Here is a 24,539-nt window from a genome sequence, read left to right on the forward strand (position 1 = left end):
AGGTCGTAGAGGATGCGCGTGGGGACGGAAGGCAGATGCAGAAGGCGAGGTGGAGGGATTTATAGAATCTGGGAGGGGTGGATATCCAAGCCACGCTGGCATAACAGAGGATGGGGCGGGTCAAGGATTTTTAAGTGTGAAGGATGGTGGAAGGATACAGACCCCATGTTTGGCTGGACAGGAGTTTCAGGAGGCGGAATCTGTTGTGAGCTTTGTGTTGGATGGTAAGGAGATGGGGAGTCCAGGTGAGGTGGCGGTCGAGGGTGACGCCAAGGTATTTGAGGGTAGGAGTGAGGTGGATAGGACAGCAATAAATGGTGAGGTAGAAATCATGGAGGTGGAAGGAGCGGGTGGTGCGGCCTATGATGATCGCCTGGGTCTTGGAGAGGTTGATACGGAGGATCCATTGGTTGCACCAAGTAGTGAATTGGTCAGGGTGGGTTTGGAGGGTACGCTGGGACCATTGAAGGGTAGGATAAAGGGCTAGGAAGGCGGTGTCATCAGCAAACTGGAGGAGATGAACAGGCGGGGAGATTTGGTCATATTAGCAGTGTACAGGAGATAGAGGAGAGAGGAAAGGATGGAGCCTTGGGGCACACTGGCAGAGGGATAGAAAGTACGAGAGTTTGAATTGTGGATAGTCACATAGGAGGGATGATGGTAGAGGAAGAAAGTAATGAGGTGGACGAAGTTGATGGGGAGAGCACAGGTCTGCAGTTTGAAGAGGAGCCCGGGATGCCAGAAACGGTCTTAGGCGTTCTGGAGGTCAAGGGAAACAAAGATAGCGGAGTGACAGGAGTTAAGTTGGAGGGAAAAAAGATTGATAAGGTTAAGGAGATGGTCATTGGCAGAGAAGGAAGGCCAGAAGCCACATTGGTTAAGGGGAAGGAGGTGGTGCTGGTTAAGGTGGCAGTGAATACGATGCCTCACTGAGAGAGAGGCAGGCGCTTAAATACATAATAGGGTATGTCACTGTTGGCCACTGAGACCATGTGCTCCACAGTGGCGCCCTCACATTATATGTGGGCTAGGAGCCCGCGCAGCTATGGCTTACGGTGCGACGGCTGCAGAGACCTCTACTAGTAATCGAGGTCCATGCCGTCTGGTGCAGATTCGAAACCCATGGCACTCGGTACCAGAAGAAGAGTTGTTGTACAAAATCATGTGAAATCAGTGGACAGAATCATTCATGAGTTCCAAAGTGCTACCAGAAATCTGTCTAGCACAATGCCTGTGTGTAGGGAGTTAAAAGAATGAAGTGCTGTGGTTGAGGAGCCACTCATGAACCTTACATATCAGTTGCTACTGCTAAGTGACACTTGTGATGGTACAAAGAGTGATGTCACTGGACAGCAGATGGCTGGAAAATAGTGATAAATCACACTATACTCTGCAGCAATCCAATAAAGTGCTTGTGTTTGGTGAATGCCTGGAGAATATTACCTGCCATCATGTGTAGTATGCACAGTGAAGCATGGAGGAGTCAGTGTTACAGCTTGGGGATATTTTTCACAGTTAGGTTGTGGTCCACTTGTTGCACTTAAGAAACTGCTAGATGTGGAAGGTTGTAAACACATATTACAGGCTTGTGTACTGCATACAGCAGAGGAACAGTTTGGGGATGGTGGTTGTCTGTATCAGCACTGGAGTGCATCCTGCAATGAATCAGAATTTGCGAGGTAATGGTTTGTGGACAATAACATTCCAGAAATGAACTGACCTACCCTAGAGTCTCCACTTGAACCCAACGGAACACCTTCAGCATGCGCTACAATGTTGACTTTACTCCGGGCTGCACTGTGTAACATCACTACCTTATCTGGTTTCCAATCTTGAGGAAGAATGAGCCACCACTCTTCTGCACACATTCAGACACCTCACTGTCTTTATAAAAGTTCAATTCATCATAAGGGTGAAGAGTGGAAACATCTTATATTAATGTCCAGTTATAAGTGCGCAGATACTTTTGGTTAAATGGCACATGGAAACCAAAATGGGAGTAAAAATACACTAAATGAGGAAATAACTGTTGGTGATAAGTAGGATGGAAAGCTAGTTATTTTGCTTATCAGAAATTTTGTTTAAATTATAATGTAGAAGGAGATCCAAAAAAGGTGGAAGAACATTTCAACATGAGTGAATATCATAGTTGTTTTTGGATGACAGACAGTATATCTTGTGAAACATTTGTTCTTTGTTAAACCGCTCATGTTTGATGTTGCATGAATTTGGCAATTAAGAGTGGCTGCCCACTTTATTCACAAATATCAGTACTCTGCAGGAAATTTGGCATGGCATACTATGTCCTTTTGAAGCTCCTGTGGGCCATTTCAAAGACATTATTAATTTTGTGCATCCATTCTGCTGTACATTGCAGTGGTTGGTTGATCAGTTGAAATGCCTCCAACTGCCGCAGTGAATACTGGTGACCATAGAATGGTGATTGACTACTCACCTGGTGCGCTCTGGTCTCCACGAAGGCAAGTATCATGTTGACCAGCTCCGACGCAGACGTGTACCGCCAGTAGTAGTTCTCCAGGGCACACAGCATCACGCAAACCTGTTAGAGGAGGGATAGCCAGGTTAGACTGATGTCTCTCTGTTTCCTGGTGTCCATCCAGGTTCGCCATTTCATATTTATAGACAGTTTTCAACATAGGTACTTCGAATGATGACCTTAGATAAGCTTGTTGGTGTAGGTTCATGTATCACAATACTGAACACAGAAAAGGAATTGTGAATTTGAATGGACACCTGACTAACATCATCTGCCAAGAGATCTGAATAAATCTAAGATGGTCATGTTATGGGACCCCTGCCCCCTCTCTTACTGGCTTTCTTTCTCTTTATATTCTTTCTTCTTCTCCTGCTCCCCTTACACTTTTCGTCTCCCCTTCTATAACTCCTCCATCCATCTCTCTTCCTTCATCTGTTCCTCTTCTAAAATTCATTCCTGCAATTTCTTTTATCTCTTCTCCTCCTTCTCTTACTCAATATTCTTGTATTTCTATTTCTTCTTCCTCATCCTATTTCTGCTCCTTCCCTGCTTTCTGTTCTTCTTCCCACTTTACTTTCTCTTCCTGCTTCAGAATCTGCCCCCATCTCCTTCCATTCTTCCTTAACCTTCCATTCCTTCATTCCTTCTACTCTTTCGATTCTCGCTTACTGTTCCATTCCTACACTCCTCCTTCCCCTTTATTCCTCTTTGTCCATCTCACCGTCTCCTTCTCCTTTGCTTCCACCAATTTCAATTTTGATTCTCTTGCCCTCTCCCTCCCTTTCTCATTTATTCTTTCCTCTTCTCCTTTCTTTCATCCTTACTCCTCCATTCCTGCATCTGCCACATCGCTTCTTCCCATTCATTCCACTTTCCACTTCCACATTTCTCCTGGCTCTTCTCCTTCCATTTTTCCTTCTGTTCATCCACACACTTTCACCCCTCCTTCCTCTTCACTCCTGCTTCCCCTTCAATTTCTCCTTCTCCCTTCTCCTTCCATCCCACCTTTTCCATTCACTCCTCATTACCCTCCCACTACTCCTCTCCTAATAGTCATCCCTTTTCCTTTCCTCTCCACTTCTTCTTCAGCTCTCATTTATTCTCATGTACACATTCATTTCTCTGTTCTCTTTCTCTCTCTCTCTCTCTTGGGTTCTCCTTTTTCCCTCTTTTTTCTGTCTTTTCCTATCTCCCTCTTTTTCCTATTTTCAGACAATTTAACTTTCTAGGTATTTGTTTCCCCTCTCCCTGTGTGTGTGTGTGTGTGTGTGTGTGTGTGTGTGTGTGTGTGTGTGTGTGTGTGTGCACATATTTACATATTGCCATAAATCCTGGAAAATTCACAAAACTAATGCTTTCTTATAAAGTTACTTGTACTAAAATAAAGCATAAGTGCAACAGATTTAAAAATGTTGTTGAAACTAAATACCTTCACGAATTTCCAATGCATGTGTTGCCACCACATACTTTATTCAAGAAAAATCAGGTGGCTCTTACATATTATGAGGAAAGAAAGATGCTCAGCACAATCAACCCACCACTGATGATACAGTCCCTCAGAAACTTGAGTCAACACGTTTCACTTCAAAACCAAATATGGGAAAATATTGAAAAGTATTCATGTTAGTGCAAGAATTAAAAAGGTTAGTGTACTTCATTGTACATGTAACATGGACATGTGTATTTAACAGATTATTCACTAAACCTCATGGTTCTTCTACAAGTGTGTAATAATAATTTGATGTACACTGTTCAGATAAATATTGCAGAGATTCTAATATTTATGGTCTAGTATATTCTCACCAGCTGCAACATGGTTGCAAATATAAACAAGATCCAGGTATTGTCAAATGTTTTTTTTTTATTCCAGTCTTTGATCACAATATAAATTCCTTTGACAATGACTGGTTTCAGTCAGTAACGACCATCTTCAGATCTACAATATAAAAAATATACACGTAATGGGCAGACTATCTTTAAAAACAATACAGAATTTCATATGACAATATACTCTCATACAAACTGGGAAAGGTAAAGACAAAATAAGGTAAAGCGTACCTGTTCTACACCATGCCCTAATGTGATAAAGCTGTAATGGCATCGTCAAATCATATAAATACACTCTGCAAAATTCGTCTCGTAGAACTAAAATATGGTGCAAAATATGCCACATTGTCTGCACAGTCATTTTGCAACTGGCATTACTGTACAAAATCTACTGATGTGCAGTAGCTACCAGAAATCTGTTTGCCTGTATGCTTCTTAGACGTCGCTGCTGTGGGCTTAGATGTACTCTGCCACTAGGTGTATGTATTTTATATTGTAGATATGAAGATGGTCATTACTGACTGAAACCAGTCGTCGTCGAAGGAATTTATATTGTGATCCAAGAATGGAATTAAAAAAACATTTGCTAGTATAGTCTGCTGTTATCTGAAGTGGCGGGGGGGGGGGGGGGGGGGCGGCGTTCCACAGGTCATCTCTGTGTTCTTGGCAAAAACGAGCAGCGTGTTCAACAGAGTTTTGCACGTAGTCCTGTCCCAGCCGGGATTTAGCCATCCTTAGTGTGTCTCGTTGCTGTGTTATGTGGAGAAGTTTACGTTTCAGACCACATTGTAAGCTCTTAATGATGCTAACGAAGAGCAAAGTTTAGAGTCGTGCTAACTAAATGATATAGCGACGGTTAAAGTTTTGAAGGTATAATAACGTAAAAGACTTGATCATTTGTTAGATATTCACAGTAGTGTAGGGGATAGAGGCACTGAGGTACGAAGACAAAGCGTTCTGCATTGTCAAAATATTTTGTTGACTTTTGTTTTCTCTGAAATCTTCTGGGACTCTTTCATTAATTTAATACAAATATATTCTGTAATGTCCGATGTCATGTGCTAGCAAGAGCATTCTCTCTCCAGAGTAAGTTTGTTCATGTTTGTGAACATGCCTTGCACTGTGGAAGAGAAAGAACAAAGAAAGCACACGTTTTTAACATGTATGTAAACTGGATTTAGGCCCTAATCTCGGTCTCTCCACTGACTATAGTGTCAGAGTCGATGTTGATGTCATCTTATACAAAATGTTTCAGGAGGAACAGTCAATAATTTATGAGGTGGTAGTATAGATTAATTCGAATAAAACATTCCATGCAACATGCATCCAATTATTATTCATATAGATGACAACAGAGATAATTATCAGCTAGTGTGTTGGAACTCCAGTTGATATGTATTTCTTCATTGACTGTCATCTTTGTTTTTAAGTTCAAGTTAGAGTAAACGCAACCGAATTTTTCAGCTGAGATGGTGACTGGACAATTCTACTCAAGCGTTTAAGCATGCTTCACATATCTGCAAATGCTGAGAATGCCGATATGGTATTTGTGCACATTGTTTGTAAAGGAAACGTTGCTGTGATTGTGGAGGATTCAATACACAATTTGGTAACTGCAGTGCACCAGATTCAGGAGTGTTTACCCGAGTCTTCACTAAGATGTGTGAGACTGGTAGAACACACGCGAGACAGATAAAATCAGCAGAGTATAGGTGAAGTAGAAGGCGACACGCACAATCCAGAATCGACATGAAACGAATTATGAAAAAAGATCTGCAATTTCGGGTCTATAATATGCAACTGACACAATAACTGAGGCCAAACGATCAAGAAACACGCTGAACATTTGGCCATTAGGTGCTTGCAAGATGAAGGGTGGACGTCAGTTTCAGCAGGAAAATGACGTTCATTGACGAGCCATAACTGCTGTTGAATGGCTTCGTGAACAAGCAGGATTTGGGGTACTGAAAAACCCCGAATAGTTATGGAGAAGACATTGTATGTACGAGTGGCTGTGTGGTGTGGAATTTGAGCTGAGGTCATAACTAAGCCGTACTTCTTTGAAGATGTTGCTGTGTACAGAGAAGAGAGTTTTTGTGGTCTGAAATAAATTGTGTGAAAATGAAGAGCTTCGGTTTCAACAAGATGGCGCCACCTGTCACACGTCTATTGCTATAATTGTTATCAGAGGGGTTCTTTAGTAGGGTGATTTCTCGCAATCGTGGTGTGAACTGGCCGCCGAGATTCTCTGATTTGACGCCAAGTGATTTCTGTTTGTGGAGATATTAGAAATCTTGTGTGTACATGAGTAACGCCGCAATCACGTCCACACTGTCAGTGGGTATTTTCAGAACTATAGGTGCAAATATGTCGAAAAGTTATGGAAAATTTTATCGAAAGTGCGCAGAGTGAAGGGCATATGAGTAGCATACGCTACAATAATGTATATGTTAGCCAGTTTGATCAATAATTTGTACATTGTAATCCACTCAAGACTTGAGTTCTTTATGGGACGCCCTTTTATACCCACTTAAATATTTACTATTCCTCCTGAAATTACTTGCTTGATCGTCTGGCTAGTGTACTATCACTGCACACGGAAAGCATGTGGGTAGATCGCTTATATAATAGGCTGAATCGTCCGCCATGTTCTCCCCAACTCTGAGGTTAAGGCAGTGTGTTCCTTGGGTGCGGTTACCTATTCACGCTAATTTATACAATATTTCTTACAAAATATTTGATATTGTACTGAACAGTAAATAATGTGTATAGAGATATTTAGATCGCTTTTTTCATATAATAGAAAAAAATGAAATATAATATTCCTATGTGGCACCTTATAAATATTAAATGTAAAAGCTAAGAACTCAATACGAATGTCTTCAATTAGTGACGCTATTGGCTAGTTTTCGTCCATGTATAGAAGCTTGCAAATGCAGTGTTTATTTTTTAATCGTAAGTAGGTACAAACTGCGGCGTTTTTAACTGTACAGAGGGGGAAAGGCAGACTTTCATGTTCCAGTGAAACGGTCAATAATCTTCAAAGGTTATGTTACTAACAATGGCCAGTCCGCTATAAGAAAATCTTAATTGTACCTCATCCTACCGTACCTCTATAAGAAATGGTATTAAGTATTATTCAGTTTGTGATAACGAGGTACAAATACATCATCATAATAAATATTCCTTTTCACTTAGCCAATTGCGAAAATATCTCAGGAGTCTAAAAATTTTGAGACAAAGTGCTTCAGAGTAATTATCGACTCGGGAAGAAACTCAGTTGTTTGCAGTTTGTTTCATGTTTATAACTACTTTTATTAATATACAGGGTGTTTCAGACGTGATCGTCAATATTCAGCCCGTTTTTTCGGCGCATGTCTTCAACTCAAGATTTCAGCGTCCAATATCACCCCGAAAGAAGCTGATGGTTTGCGTATGGTATGTCTAGATGGGCTTTATTTACATATGCTTCCGCTATCCGCTGTTCATAATTTATTACGAAGCTTATTTTAAACTTCTGCATGTTGCATCAGTTTTACTCCCCGGTTTTTCTTTTCGCTATTCCATTGGAAAAAGCGAGCCTAAAGCACGTTGAACAAAGTATGTACCGTTTACTTTTGCAACATATTTCTTCAGTGTATAAAACAAATGCTTATAACATAGTACTGTCATACAATACGTATTAAGACTTTTTCGTGATAGCAGTCAGGGGAGTATACTTTCGTATTACTTCCCACTGTGTTATTATGTAAAGGTGGATTCACACTAGACGGAACGTAACCGTCACGTCGAAAGTCACTGTAGTTCAGACTGTGGCATTCACACATGCTGTCAACGGAACGTCATCGATACGTCAGATCACGTCGAGGTTTATTGGGAAAAATGTTTCGATGGGCCACTGACGGAGTCATGTGATATTTCCCTGTTCTTGCCGGCGACTAGCACTTCCATATTTGTTTTGTTTAGTTCAGCAAAATGGCCCATGCAGACATACTTAGGCAAAGCATCAGCTTCTGCCATGGTGATATTGGATGCCTAAATCTGTAATGTCTCTTCGTAATTTTTATTTGTATGTTGCATAATAAGCACAAAAAAACATTCTGAAATATTTATAGAACGATACTCCCCTCTCTTCCAGCTCCTTGTAAAGAAGTTATTGAAAAGGCTGTATATGTAAGGATAATAACTGATCATTTTAGATCACATAATTTGCTATCAAAAGTAAAATTCGGCTTTAGAAATTGTTTAAACAACTGAGAATGCTATATTTTATTTTCTCTGTGAGGTACTGGATGGGTTAAACAAAAGGTTTCGAACGCTAGGCATATTTTTTGATTTAACAAAGGCGTTTGATTGTGTTGATCACAAAATATTGCTCCAGAAGTTGGACCATTACGGAATATGGAGAGCAGCTCACAACTGGTTCACGTCTTACTTTAGCAACAGACAGCAAAAGATCATTATTCACAATGCTGAGGATGGCTGTGATGTGGGGTCTGAGTGGGGTACGGTCAAGTGGGGGGGTACCCCAGGGATCAGTGCTGGACCACTCCTGTACCTTATTTATACCTAAATGATATGCCCTCTAGTTTTACAGGTAACTCTAAAATATTTCTGTTTGCTATAGTAAAGGATGTTGTGTGCAACATTGACTCGGTTTCAAACAGTTCAGTTCATGACATAAGTTCTTGGCTTGTAGAAAATAATATAAGGCTAAATCACAGTGAGACTCAGTTTTTTACCGTTTCTAACACACTATTCAACAAGACCAGACGTTTTAATTTCACAGAATGGGCATATGAATAGTGAAACCGAACAGTTCAGATTTCTAGGTGTACAGATAGATAGTAAAGTGTCGTGGAAAGCCCACGTTCAGGATCTTATTCACAGACTTAATTCTGCCATTTTTACGATTCGAAGGGTATCTGAAGTGAGTGATCGACCGGAAAATTGGTGCGCTTTGCTTATTTTCCTTTACTTATGTCGTATGGTATTATATTTTGGGGTGAATCTTCCCATTCTAAAAGGATATTTTTGTCTCAGGAACGAGAGGTTCGGGCAATAAGTGGTGTACATTCACGAACCTCTTGTCGACCACTGTTCACAAGTCTGGATATTTTGACATTGGCCTCTTATATATATATATATATATATATATATATATATATATATATATATATATATATTCTTTAGTGTCATTTCTTGTTAACAGTATTAGTTTATTCCCATGAATAAGCAGCTTTCACTCAGTTAATACTCGGCAGAAATCAAACCTGCATTTGGATCAGACTTCCTCAATTCTTGTGCAATATACTGCTGCATCCATTTTCAATAAGCTACCAGTAGTATTCAAAAATCTTATCAGTAATCCACGTACTTTCAAATCTAAACTGAAGAGTTTCCTTATGGGTCACTCCTTCTATTCTGTCAAGGAGTTCCTTGAAAATTCGGCTGATTTTTGCTGTATTTTTGATTGGTTTGAATTTTTTTTGGGTTCATAATTTATTTTGTCTGTTATTACTTTCATGTTGTAATTTCATGTACTGACACGTTCCATGACCTTGGAGATTTTCTCCTCAATTTGGTCCTACGGAACTTGAAGTGAAAATAAATAAATAAATAATGTGGAATCCCATTCACAGTCCCCGATTTTTTAACATTTTTTTCCTAATACAGACTCTTTTTGCTCGCTGTTCCTGGTCCTCAAAAATGGTTCAAATGGCTCTGAGCACTATGGGACTTAACTTCTGAGGTCATCAGTCCCCTAGAACTTATAACTACTTAAACCTAACTGACCTAGGACATCACATATCCATACCAGAGGCAGGATTCGAACCTGCGACCGCAGCAGTCGCGCGGTTCCAGACTGAAGCGCCTAGAACCGCTCGGCCTCTCCGAGCGGCTCCTGTTCCTCATCATCATCATCAAATGCAACAGCAATCATTGCAAACCGCTTTAAATTAAATTTTGGCATTTTATTACGATGTACTGTGAACTACGAAATAGCGCCTCTGGTGGTTATTTTGTGAATCAGGTGTAACGTCACGACGTTCTGTTCTTTCGACTCTGTGTAGTGTGTGAACGCTCAGGAATTCCTCTGACCGTCGGCTCTCCAAAACGTGACGGTTACGTGACTGTGATGTTCCCTCAAGTGTGAATCCACCTTTACAAGAGCGTATATGATATATGAAGATGGTATCTGTTCTTTCGGACATGTCCGAAAGAACAGATACCATCGGTGACCATGCAGCTCTCTTAGAACGAAATGATAACTAAATCAAGACGCTAAGCTGTCGACAGGCGTTGATATACCGGGTGATCAAAAAGTCAGTATAAATTTGAAAACTTAATAAACCACGGAATAATGTAGATAGAGAGGTAAAAATTTACACACATGCTTGGAATGACATGGGGTTTTACTAGAACCAAAAAACACCCCATATGGCTAGACGCGTGAAAGATCTCTTGCGCGCGTCGTTTGGTGATGATCGTGTGCTCAGCTGCCACTTTCGTCATGCTTGGGCTCCCAGGTCCCCAGACCTCAGTCCGTGCGATTATTGGCTTTGGTGTTACCTGAAATGGCAAGTGTATCGTGATCGACTGACATCTCTAGGGATGCCGAAAGACAACATCCGACGCCAATGCCTCACCATAACTCCGGACATGCTTTACAGTGCTGTTCACAACATTATTCCTCGGGCACAGCTATTGTTGAGGAATAATGGCGGACATATTGAGCATTTCCTGTAAAGAACATCATCTTTGCTTTGTCTTACTTTGTTATGCTAATTATTGCTTTTCTGATCAGATGAAGCGCCATCTGTCGGACATTTTTTTAAACTTTTGTCTTTTTTTTGTTCTAATAAAATCCCATGTCATTTCAAGCATGTGTGTCAATTTGTACCTCTCTATCATTATCATTCCGTGATTTATTCAGTTTACAAATTTATACTGACTTTTTGATCACCCGGTACATCAACAGGGACAGTTGAAAATGTATGCCCCAACCGGGACTGTAACCTGGGATCTCCTGCTTACCATGGCAGACGCTCTATCCATCTGAGCCACCAAGGGCACAAAGGATAGTGCGACTGCAGGGATTTATCCCTTCCACTCTTCCCAAGAGACACACATACCCAACTTAATGTGCACACACTACATTCGTAGTGCCCCAGCCCATTACTCCCGACAGACAATCTTACCGAGTCCCGTAAGACTTCGGGCAATGCGTGTGCATCCAGCACACATAAAGAAGGTCAATGGCCGGTTAGCCTTAACATGTCCGAAAGAACAGGAACCGACCATTGACCTCCTTCATCTGTGCTGGATGCACACGCATTGCCCAAACTCTTATGGGACTCGGTAAGATTGTCTGCCGCCAGTAATGAGCTTAATGAACAGGGGCACTACTAGGGTGTGGACATTAAGTTGGGCATGTGGGTCTTACGGGCGGAGTGGAAGGGATTGATCGCTGCAGTCGCACTGTCCTCTGTGCCCTCCGTGGCTCAGGTGGATAGAATGTCTGCTATGTAAGCAGGAGATCCCGGGTTCGAGGCCGGCTGCTGGTGGCCGAGCGGTTCTAGGCGCTTCAGTCTGGAACCGCACGACCGCTACGGTCGCAGATTCGAATCCTGCCTCGGGCATGGATGTGTGTGATGTTCTTAGGTTAGTTAGGTTTACTTAGTTCTAAGTTCTAGGGGACTGATGACCTCTGCTCAGAGCCATTTGAACCATTTTTTGCCTCAGGTATGGATGTGTATGATGTCCTTAGGTTAGTTAGGTTTAAGCAGTTCTAAGTTCTAGGGGACTGATGACCTGATATGTTAAGTCCCATAGTGCTGACAAGGGAAACTCCCCCCGCCATCTCCCCCCCCCCCCCTCCCCCCTCGCTCCTGAGCTCACACTGTCCTTGATGTTGCCTATCTTGCTCATGGACTACTCAGTTTGTATATTTTGCTTATTTTTTTCATAGTTCCACACAACTTCTTCCTGTTTTTTCGATTGATCTGTGTTCAGTTTTTCGAGACCTATCCACTGTACCAACTCATAACTAAATCTGAGGGGGGTGCGATGGGGAGGTTCCTTTGTCAGAGCAATTTGAACCGGGTTCGAGTCCCGGTCGGGGAACACATTTCCAACTGTCCCTGTTGATGTATATCCATGCCTGTCGACAGCTTAGGGTCTCGATTTAAGTATCGTTTCATTTTACGAGAGTGGGCCAGAATAGGCGGGTACTGACCACATCGATGCGCAGGAACTGCTTGGCGTGGTGGAAGCAGGCCTGCAGCAGCTCGGGCAGGTCGTAGTGCTCCGCGGCGCAGATGAGGCCCGGGATGTTGGAGCAGGTGAGCGGGCACGAGCCGGTGTGCAGGTAGTCCAGCAGGATGCGGAACGTCTCCGGGTCGAACTCGATGATGGGGAACTGCCGCACCAAAACACACATACACTGCACCACTGCTATGTTACGCACTGAACGTTTACATTGTTTTAAGGAAGGCGATGGCATACAGCTTTTAAATATATTTTTTAAAAACAAGATTGGGCACAATATTTGTATGCAGCCTTACTGAAACACCTAGTTTCGTTCAAACAACATACCATCCTCAGGCATAAAAAAATTGGACAGCTGAGAGTAGGCCATCTGGGGGAACCGTACAAACTTAATTATGTATACAGACACTTCATCCATTACCCAAATTGAAGATCGGGATGATTTCTGCCTGTTAAAATTGAAACAAATGAGCCCTCGGTCACTATTATTTTTAGTCTTATTCACCAGGTTTCAACACTTCTAAGAGTGCCTTCATCAGAATTAAAACAATTAAAATGGCCTATAACATAGTTTCAAATTTATAGGAAAATACATCTTTATATAAAAAGTGTAAGTACTAACTAACAACAAAAAACAGAGACAGTAGTTACTTGTCACATATAAAATATTTCACAAGCCAGAAGGGCTTTAGTCACAAAATATATAAGAAGGAATGCCTGAAGGCGAGCCATTATGGGCTGCTTCTTTTTTTAATTTTTTAAGCTCATTTTTTCGTTGTATCTGCTCGGGGTGGACGTCGCAAGACACCCGTTTCAGTTCATCGTTGATCCATTAACTCAGTTATTTTTATTACAGAGGGCAGCTAACCTTTATTTTTTATTATTTTTTTAAATCTTATTTTGTTCGGTTTCGTTCGTTGCATCTGCTCGGTCGTTGTAGGACATACATTTAAGTTTATTGTTGATCTGTTAACTCAGTTTTTTTATTACAGAGGGCACATCACCCTCTGACCGAACACGCTGAGCTACCGTGCCGGCAAGGTTGCAATGGACTGAGACGCCCGCGTTAACAAGTGCGGGCAACATGACATTGCATCGAGAGTGCCATCTAGTAGCGGCATGCACAAACTTGCCTACTTCACATCCAAGTGTAGACAGACGAAAAAAATTTACTTCTTCGGCGGCTCTGTGGTAACGTGCTGACCTATGAAAAAGCGTCTATTGGACTCTCTGTTTATTGCCGGCACGGTAGCTCAGCGCGTTCGGTCTGAGGGTTAGCTGGCCTCTGTAATAAAAAAACTGTGTTAATAGGTCAACAGCGAACTTAAACGGATGTCTTACGACGTCCGCCACGAGCAGATGCAACGAACAAACTGAGATTGAAAAAGAAAAAAAAAAATGAAAATTATAATGAATATTGTTCAGTGCATAATGTAAAAAGCAATATTTTGTTCAACAGCGACAGAAAAAGTGACATTTTGTCTTCAACAGAGCTTAGAAGTACAGTTTGAAGCATAAAAACGTCATTATAGAAAATACAGGAAGGGCTGAATGACACAGCTTGCAGAAAGCGATATAACATGAAATATAGCCAATAAACCATATAATAAATGAAAAATTATGAGTTAATTTAGATGGATTGCCAGCACGGTAGGTCAGCGTGTTCGGTCAGAGAGCCGGGTGGCCTCTGTAATAAAAAACTGAGTGGAAGGATCAACCACCGCACTTGAACAGGATGTCTTGCGGCGTCCGCAACGACCAAACAAAACGATAAAAAAAAAAAAAAAAAACCATTTCGGCAAACTGCACAACGTGAAATTAAATGTCAAGTAACGGCTTTGTACCGTTGAACAAATTTTTATTGCTGATCATTGAGAATGAGGCTATCATTTCGAGAAAGATATTTAAAAATCTCTAATTCTTCCAGAATATCTAATTTACCTCCTTTCTTGTCGGTGTTCAAAATGATGAAAACGCAAATAGCTTTAGGCGAGTGATCTGTAATCAGAAGACGGTCGGCAAAGGACGAATTTTGGGGGCTAGTGCCATTTCTTCTTAAAAGGTGTTGTTTATATCTGGTTTTAAAGATACATCCAGTTTGTCCTATGTATTTTTGCCTGTTATCGACGTTCATACTCGCAAAACAATGCTCACAGGATTCCAATATTTTCATGAATGTTTTAATTTCAAGTCAGAAGTCGGGTAACAAATGACAAAAGAGTTTTCTTTTCATGTGATGTAATTATAAATTAACTATTTTCAGATTATTTTTCCTTTCCTTGTACTGTGAAATCTTTGTTCATATAAAATTTCATGATTGTAAGTCAAGGGGGACTACCTTCTAGATTTTAATTATTGATTTTTCGAGTGTGACGTAAGTGACACATCGTCTGTTTACATTTTTACAGCACTAAACGACTACATACCTCCGGGCGTGATTCGTTACTGAGAAAAAGATGGTTTAACAGACGGACGGAGAGACAGTCTGATAACAAATGACAAAAGAAATTTTTTTCTGATATAATTACAAATTAACAATATTCATTTTTTCTTTTACTTGTACTGTGAAGTCTTTGTTCTTGTGAACTCTTATGATTCTACGTCGAGGAGTAGCTTCTAGGTTTTAATGATTGAGTTTCCGAGTATCAAAATGTGTAACATAAATGACAATACAAATACAAATGTAACATAAATGACAATATCTTTTGCTTGCAGTGACTCAGAAGCTTAAAATTTTTACAGGACTAAACGACTACAGACCTCAGGGTGTGTCATAAATTTCCACTTGATACATCTACTCGTTCCTGAGAAACATGGGGCTTAACAGATGTAAGGACAGACAAACAGTCAGATGCCAAATGAAACAAACAATTTTTTCATGTGATATATTTGCAAATTAATAATTCTAGGGGTTTTTCCGTTGGTTGTACAGTGAAACCTTGCTTCTTGGTAAATTTCGTGACTAGAGAAAAGGAAAGCACCATGCGGTTTTTGATGAGTGAGTTTTCGAGTACCGAAACATGCGACATAAATGGCTGTATCTTTCGGTTGAACTGACTTAGAAGCTTACATTTTTTACACCACCACATGAATGTAGAGATAAATGTGACATAAATTTCAGCACTGATAGGTCTATCTGTCTCTGAAAGATAAGGGCTATAACAGACCGATGGACAGCCAGTCTGATAACAAATGAGGAAATTTTTTTCTTGCTGTATAGCTACAAATTAACAATTTTACATTTTTTTTCCTTTTGTTGCAGTGTGCAACCTTGATCTTGCCAAATTTTATGATTCTAGGTCAACGGGAAGTATCGCGTATGTTTTATGAGTGAGTTTGCGAGTATCAAAATATATTACATAAATTGCCATATCATTTATTGCGTTAAACTTAGAGGCTTCACTTTTTTACACCGCTAAGGGATCGTAGTCGTTAATAATTTGATAAGTCTACCCGTTCCTAAGACAAAGAGTTCTTAACAGTCGGACAGACGTACAAGAAAGTCGTCCTATGCGGGTGACGTTTCCACTTGCTGTAGTATGGAACCATAAAAATGACACTAATCACAGGGCATGTTGCACTGATGATCTTGTGTAAAAAGGTCAGTGTTATACACTGACTATAATGAAAATACAGAATGATGTTGACTACAATTGCACTGAACTTACGGAATACAGTTAATGTACAACACTGATCCATGTACAAATAACCATATTCTTATTGATGCGCTGGGATTTTGGAACCCGATAAAGTTGTGTGCTTCAACGGCGTGGTGCAGTTATTTCAATTGGACACCACTTCGGCGGTTTTCCTGTCCCTGAGCGAACAACATCTGTTGCACCTAGACCTGACGTTGCTTAATTTCGGGGATCGGGCGAGAACCAGTGTTTACAACGTGTGCAGGGCGTTGGCGTCTTGCAACGTATGCTGCGTACGAACATTGTGAAATACCAGGAATAAAACGGTCTATTAACAAACAGCCAGCACGGATTCATAACGTATTGGACTTGCCAAATACGCACATCAAAAAAAGTTTTGCATCACCTCGGTTCCGAGAGTTCCGGAATCTGTACAAAAAATTGGAATAGAGATCGACATAAACATCATTTTTTTTCCTTCGCTTTTTATTGCTCATGAAAACCAAACACTTCATGTTGTATCACCATACAGCGAGACCTTCAGAGGTGGTGGTCGAGATTGCTGTACACACCGGTACCTCTAATACCCAGTAGCACGTCCTCTTGCATTGATGCATGCCTGTGTTTGTCGTGGCATATTGTCCACAAGTTCATCAAGCCAGATTGTCCCACTCCTCAATTGCGATTCGGCGTAAATCCCTCAGAGTGGTTGGTGGATCATGTCGCCCATAAACAGCTATTTTTAATCTATCCCAGGCGTGTTCGATAGGGCTCATGTCCAGAGAACATGCTAGCCACTGTACTCGAGCGATGCTATCCTGAAGGAAGTCCAACGATGGAGGCGCGAACTGCCGTCCATGAAGACGAATGCCTCACCAATATGCTGCCGATATGGTTGCACTATCAGTCAGAAGATGGCATTCACGTATCGTACAGCAGCTACGGCACCTTCCATGATCACCAGCGGCGTACGTCGGCCCGGCGTAATGCAACCCCAAAACAGCAGAGAACCTCCATCTTGCTGTACTGGCTGAACAGTGTGTCTAAGGCGTTCACCCTGACCGGGTTGCCTCCAAACGCGTCTCCAACGATTGTCTGGTTGAAGTTATACGCGACACTCATCGGTGAAGGGAACGTGATGCCAATCCTGAGTGGTCCATTCGGCATGTTGGGCCCAACTGTACCGAATTACATGGTGTCGTGGTTGAAAAGATGGACCTCGCCATGGACGTTTGGAGTGAAGCTACGCATCATGCAGCCTACTGCACATGTTAGTTTGAGTCGTAACACGACGTCCTGTGGCTGCACGAAAAGCATTATTAAACATGGTGGCGTTGCTGTCAGGGTTCCTGCGAGCCATAATCCGTAGGTAGCCGTCATGTACTGCAGTATTAGCCCTTGGGCGGCCTGAGCGAGGCATGTCATCGACAGTTCCTGTCTCTATCTTCCCCATGTTCGAGCAACACCGTTTGGTTCGCTCCGAGACGCCTGGACACTTCCCTTGTTGAGAGCCGTCCATGGCACTAAGTAACAATGCGGATGCGATTGAACCGCGGTATTGACCGTCTAGGCATGTTTGAACTTCAGACAACACGAGCCGTGTACCTCCTTCCTGGTGGAATGGCTGGAACTGATCGGCTGTCAGACCCCCTCCGTCTAATTGGCGCTGCTCTTGCATGGTTGTTTACATCTTTCGGACTGTGTCTGTGAAACAATATCCACAGTCAACGTCTAACTTCTGGAGTCCTGGGAACCAGGGTGATGCAAAACTTTTTTTGATGTGTGTAAAACTGCGTCATTACTCATACGGCGTCTTGAATATATCAAAGCTGATACCAATTATTTTCTCCATACGACCATGGAAGGTAGGGGCTTCCCCGTATGTTTGTAGATGTAGTTCTGCGCTAGATTCATGGAGAACATTCGAGGTTGAATGATGGGCAGTAATCGATGAAAACTCATTTCTATCGAACGTTTCGTGAGGCAAGGAGACCCTTTGTCTGCCGTTTTATTTGCAATTGTCCTTGAGCCAGCTGTGCTTGGTCTCCGCCGATTCTTGGAAGGGTTTATTTATGGATTACGAGGTTCCGATGTTGTGCATATGCTGATAGTGTCATATTCCTGGCGAGGTCAGGGGATGACATACAGACGGCGCTGCGATGGTTTCAACAGTACGGTACAGTGGCTAGTAGTATCATCTGTAAGCGGAAGATGAAGTATATGGATGTGGCCAGGGGGCTGTCCCTGGGAGCGGCAGTGTCCATCAATGACGTATCAGCGCTCAAATATGTAGGGGTCCTACTTAATGACCACATTCAACGCTCTGCATCCGTCACATATTACAACAGGTACGTCCATTGGTGTGACTCCACGATGGACATGTTCCAGCAGGCACAGCACATTAATGTCTTATGACCTTCCTAATTAATCCATTTCGACCATGTGCTACCGACCGCCATTACGATTGCTTCCAGGGTACAAGCTGCATTTGGACATCTCGTGAGTAGAATTAGGTAATAAACCACTTCGGTTGTGAATAGTTTTATTGGTTCAGTGACGACTGGTTTCGGGCGATTATAAGCCCGCCGTTAGGTGAACAAGACTGCAGTGGGAAAATGGAGAAACTATAATAAGAGACTGTACGCCATTTAAATCTTGTTTGTTGTAATACAGGGAATTCACAGCCAAACTGTAAATATGAAAGTGATATGGTCAGGTTAGAATGAAACACAGTTATCACCTGCCTACCTTCCACGCTACCCTCCAGTACTAAATTGCGATCCCTTGATGCATCAGAACGTGTCCTACCTACCGATTCCTTCTTTTAGTCAAGCTGTCCCACAAATTGCTCTTCTCCCCAATTTTATTCATTACCTCCTCGTTAGTTATGTGATCCACCCATCTAATCTTCAGCATTCTTCTGTAGTGCCACATATCGAAAGCTTCTATTTTCTTCTAGTCTGAACTGTTTATCGTCCATGTTTCACTTCCATACAAGGCTACACTCCATACTTTCGGAAAAGATTTCCTGACACTTTAATCTATAATCGATGTTAACAAAGTTCTCTTAGTCAGAAACGCCTTCCTTGCCAGAGCCAATCTACATTTTATATCCCCTCTACTCCGACCATCATCAGTTATTTTGCTCCCCAAATAACAAAACTCATTTACTACTTTAAGCGTTTCATTTTCCAATCTAATGTCCTCAGCATCACCTGATTTAATTCGATTACATCCCATTATCCACGTTTTACTTTTGGTTATGTTCATGTTAGACCTTCCTTTCAAGATACTGATCATTCCGTACAGCTGCTCTTCCAGACCCTTTGCTGTCTCTTACAGAATTACAAAGTCGTCGGCAAACCTCAAAATTTTTATTTCTTCTCCATGGATTTTAATTCCTACTCCAAATTTTTCTTTTGGTTCCTTTATTGCCTGCTCAATATACAGACTGAAGAACATCGGGGATAGGCTACAACCCCGTTTCACTCCCTTCTTAATCACTGCTTCCCTTTCATGCCCCTCGACTCTTAAGACTGCCATCTGGTTTCTGTACAAATTGTAAACAGTCTTTCGCTCACTGTATTTTACCGCTGCCACCTTCAGAATCTGAAAGAGTGTATTCCAGTCAACATTGTCAAAAGCTTTCTGTAAATAGGTATACAAATGCTAGAAACGTAGGTTTGCCTTTCCTTAATCTACTAAGGTAAGTCGTAGGATCAGTTGTGCCTCGCGTGTTGCAACATTACTACGGAATCCAAACTGATCTTTCCCGAGGTCGTCTTCAACCAATTTTTCTATTCGTCTGTAAAGAATTCGTATTAGTATTTTGCAACCGTGACTTATTAAATTGATGGTTCGGTAATTTTCACACCTGTCAACACCTGGCCATATCAACTCATGTTTACGACTGGGCAGTGAATTCCCACTATTAGCCTACTATAATAAACAAGTGTTAGTGGTAAAGAGTCTCTTATTATACTTTCTCCGTTTTCCTACTGCAGTCTTGTTCACCTGGAGATGGACTTATAATCACCAGAAACCGGTCTTGATTGAACCAATAAGACTATTTACAATTGAAGCGGTTTATTATCTGATTATACGATGCTCTGTTGTGGATGTCCTGTTAACCAAATTTTATTCCGTGAGTGGTGACCCTGTTTTTAAAATTACTTACGCTTTGACATTGTCCTCATGTGAAAGCGAGGTAGGTTCGACCAATGTTAGGAACAGAGTGGAGGCGCTGTTTCTGGGAAAGATGCGCCGACTATGGCGTTCTGAGCAAGTCAGCCTGGTCGGCAGTGTCATCGATAAACTGGTGCTACCTTCACTGCACCCTCGCCTCCAGTCGCTGTCGGTCATATTTCGCCGCCACTCAATCACATTCGTACGTTTGTAACTGATTATAGTTACCGGCTGGGTGATCTGCCTTCTAGTCTGCCCCCGGTAGCTGAGTGCTTTTTCTGCGCTCAGGGACTGGGTGTCGTGTTGTCCTAATCACCACTGTGGTGTCACCGCGAGACACCACACTTGCTAGGTGGTAGCCTTTAAATCGGCCGCGGTCCGGTGGTATACGTCGCCACTATCAGTAATTGCAGACCGAGCGCCGCCACGAGGTAGGTCTAGAGAGACTTCCTAGCACTCCCCCCAGTTGTACAGCCGACTTTGCTAGCGATGGTTCACTGACTTCTACGCTCTCATTTGCCGAGACGACAATTAGCATAGCCGTTAGCTACGTTATTTGCTACGACCTAGCAAGGCGCCAGTATCCGTACTATTGATATTGTGAATCATGTACCATAAAGAGCAACGTTCTCCATTAATGGATTAAAGTTAAGTATTCCACCAGATACGTCCGTTTTTCTCAATTCCAATTCGCTTGTCATGTTCCAGACCTCACGCCTGCCTGCGTGAGCTGAGACGCGTGCATTTCGGCCTCCTCTAGAAAAACACGGTTGGCTCTCCTGCCAACCATAACAACCATCATTTCATCTCCATCGACGCGCAAGTCGAAAGACTTGCACCAGGCGAGCGGCCTACCCGACGGGAGGCCCTCGTCACACGACATTAAAACCAGAGAGGTGGTTGGCCTCTGTAATAAAAAACTGAGTGGAAGGATCAACAAAACGAACTTGAACGGGTGTCATGTGGCGCCCGCAACGACCAAACACAACGATCAACAACGCAGAATGTCAATCCTAAGGGCCCGGGTTCGATTCCCGGCTGGGTCGGAGATTTTCTCCGCTCAGGGTGTTGTGTTGTCCCGATCATCGTCATTTTATCCCCATTGACGCGCAAGTTGGCGAAGTGGCGTGAGATCGAAAGACTTACAACCGGCGGACGGTCTACCCAACGGGAGGCCCTAGTCACACCACATTTACATTTACCTGCCTTCTACACGATCGTCCATGGCCAAGGACTGTTATCGCCAGTTACAGAGGAACCGCTGCGCAAATGTGGTTGAACGACGCCACCAGGCCATGCATTGGGAGAGGGTATGACGTGATCGAGCGGTCTTTGTTAGACCTCCACTAAGTTAGGGGGTGCCTGGCTCAGAGGGCATCTATCCCTCCTCCCCCAGCACTGTCTGAGCTTAACTTCTGACCTCCGCGGATGGGAGAGCGCGTCGCAGATTGCGCGGATTTTATTTCTTTTTGCTTTTCCTTTTTCTTTTCATTTCTTTACCCAGAATTTATATATTTTCTTTCTCTGTCGTCTATGTGTTCCACATAATTTCATGATAATAGTGAATATTACAAAAACACAACGCAAATAAATAAATAACAACAACGGCTTCCACTTCTGTTGATTTCTGTGTCTCCCGCTTCCCCAAGCACCACAGGCTCGGTGGAGGTGAGGGGGACAGTGTTGCCAGGGCTCGGGTTTCGACCTCTGCCCACTTTGTCCCCCGAGCCCCTACCGGTCCACTATGGTCGCCGCCCCCCCCCCCCCCCCCGCCAAAAAAGATAAAATAAAATTAGAAATAAAGTAAAAAGGGGCTTCCTCATTTTTCTCTGTTTTTTTTTGCTCATTGTTATTTTACTTCGTTTCCTCAGATTTCTCAAAAAAAAAGAAAGAAAAAAGAAAGGTGACTGCTCGGATACAGCAGGCAACGGCCTTGCTGCAGTGGATACACCGGTTTCCGTGACGTGAGATCACCGAGGTTAAGCGCTGTTGGGCGTGACGGTACTTGGATGGGTGACCATCCAGCTGCCATGCGCTGTTGCCATTTTTCGGGGTGCACTCAGCCTCGTGATGCCTATTGAGGAGCTACTCGACCGAATAGTAGCACCTTCGGTCAAGAATACCATCATAACAACTGGGAGAGCGGTGTGCTGACCCCACGCCCCTCCAATCCGCATCCTACTATGAGGATGACACGGCGGTCGAATGGTCCCGGTAGGCCACTCGCTGCCTGAAGACGGAGTGCTCGCATACAGCGGGTAATCCGGGTTCAAGTCCCGGTCCGTCTGCCCTCTCCCCCCCCCCCCCTCCCCCAAAAAAGTGATCAACGCGACAGAATGTCAACCCTAAGGGCCCAGGTTCGATTCCTGGCTACGTCTGAGATTTTCTCCACTCAGGGACTGGGTGTTGTGTTGTCCTTATCACCGTTATTTCATCCCTATTGACGCGCAAGTCGACGAAGTGGCGTCAAATCGAAAGGCTTGCGCCCGGCGGACGGTCAACCTAACGGGAGCCCCTAGTCACACCACATCTACATTACCTGCCTTCTACACGATCGCCCATGGCCAAGGACTGTCATCGCCAGTTACAGAGGCACCACCGTGCAAATTCGGTTGAACGACGCCACCCTGCCGTGCGATGGGAGAGGGTATGAAGTGTTGCCCACCTACGCTTTACCGCACAGAAGTGCGGATTTCTTGGTACGTGGCCTTGAATGACAAATTCCGTAATCGTCAACGATTAGGCTCCACTCATCTGGTCGTCGCGCCTCTGTGTCCACGTATCATAGCAGAGCCTACTTGATCCTGACTCACGTCGGTTGACATGTGGTACGGCGGCTGTGTGTTGGCTGCTGACATAAGAAATGTTAACCCTCCTGTTACGACAGCCGCCCGCGTCGATTATTTCTGACGCTCAGTTTCAGCCGCATCTCGTCTACTTCCCAGCTGCCAGGACATATGAAGTCAACTGGTTTATACACTCCTGGAAATGGAAAAAAGAACACATTGACACCGGAGTGTCAGACCCACCATACTTGCATCGGACACTGCGAGAGGGCTGTACATGCAATGATCACACGCACGGCACAGCGGACACACCAGGAACCGCGGTGTTGGCCGTCGAATGGCGCTAGCTGCGCAGCATTTGTGCACCGCCGCCGTCAGTGTCAGCCAGTTTGCCGTGGCATACGGAGCTCCATCGCAGTCTTTAACACTGGTAGCATGCCGCGACAGCGTGGACGTGAATCGTATGTGCAGTTGACGGACTTTGAGCGAGGGCGTATAGTGGGCATGCGGGAGGCCGGGTGGACGTACCGCCGAATTGCTCAACACGTGGGGCGTGAGGTCTCCACAGTACATCGATGTTGTCGCCAGTGGTCGGCGGAAGGTGCACGTGCCCGTCGACCTGGGACCGGACCGCAGCGACGCACGGATGCACGCCAAGACCGTAGGATCCTACGCAGTGCCGTAGGGGACCGCACCGCCACTTCCCAGCAAATTAGGGACACTGTTGCTCCTGGGGTATCGGCGAGGACCATTCGCAACCGTCTCCATGAAGCTGGGCTACGGTCCCGCACACCGTTAGGCCGTCTTCCGCTCACGCCCCAACATCGTGCAGCCCGCCTCCAGTGGTGTCGCGACAGGCGTGGATGGAGGGACGAATGGAGACGTGTCGTCTTCAGCGATGAGAGTCGCTTCTGCCTTGGTGCCAATGATGGTCGTATGCGTGTTTGGCGCCATGCAGGTGAGCGCCACAATCAGGACTGCATACGACCGAGGCACACAGGGCCAACACCCGGCATCATGGTGTGGGGAGCGATCTCCTACACTGGCCGTACACCTCTGGTGATCGTCGAGGGGACACTGAATAGTGCACGGTACATCCAAACCGTCATCGAACCCATCGTTCTTCCATTCCTAGACCGGCAAGGGAACTTGCTGTTCCAACAGGACAATGCACGTCCGCATGTATCCCGTGCCACCCAACGTGCTCTAGAAGGTGTAAGTCAACTACCCTGGCCAGCAAGATCTCCGGATCTGTCCCCCATTGAGCATGTTTGTGACTGGATGAAGCGTCGTCTCACGCGGTCTGCACGTCCAGCACGAACGCTGGTCCAACTG

At 43.7% G+C, this 24,539-nt stretch overlaps 1 protein-coding gene across 1 annotated transcript in view; it reads right to left on the reverse strand.

Moving 5' to 3' along the window:
- LOC126291467 (uncharacterized) overlaps positions 1 to 24,539 on the reverse strand; it is a 2,161,958-nt gene that overhangs the window by 138,364 nt on the left and 1,999,055 nt on the right. The window contains exons 25-26 of the mRNA XM_049984978.1: positions 12,564 to 12,746; positions 2,456 to 2,560 (exon numbers count right to left, since the gene is read on the reverse strand). Coding sequence (XP_049840935.1) covers positions 2,456 to 2,560; positions 12,564 to 12,746 — 288 coding nt within the window. The remainder of the gene's footprint in view (positions 1 to 2,455; positions 2,561 to 12,563; positions 12,747 to 24,539) is intronic.

Source organism: Schistocerca gregaria, chromosome 9 (genome assembly GCF_023897955.1).
Source record: "Schistocerca gregaria isolate iqSchGreg1 chromosome 9, iqSchGreg1.2, whole genome shotgun sequence".
Classification (NCBI taxonomy): Eukaryota; Metazoa; Arthropoda; class Insecta; order Orthoptera; family Acrididae; genus Schistocerca; species Schistocerca gregaria.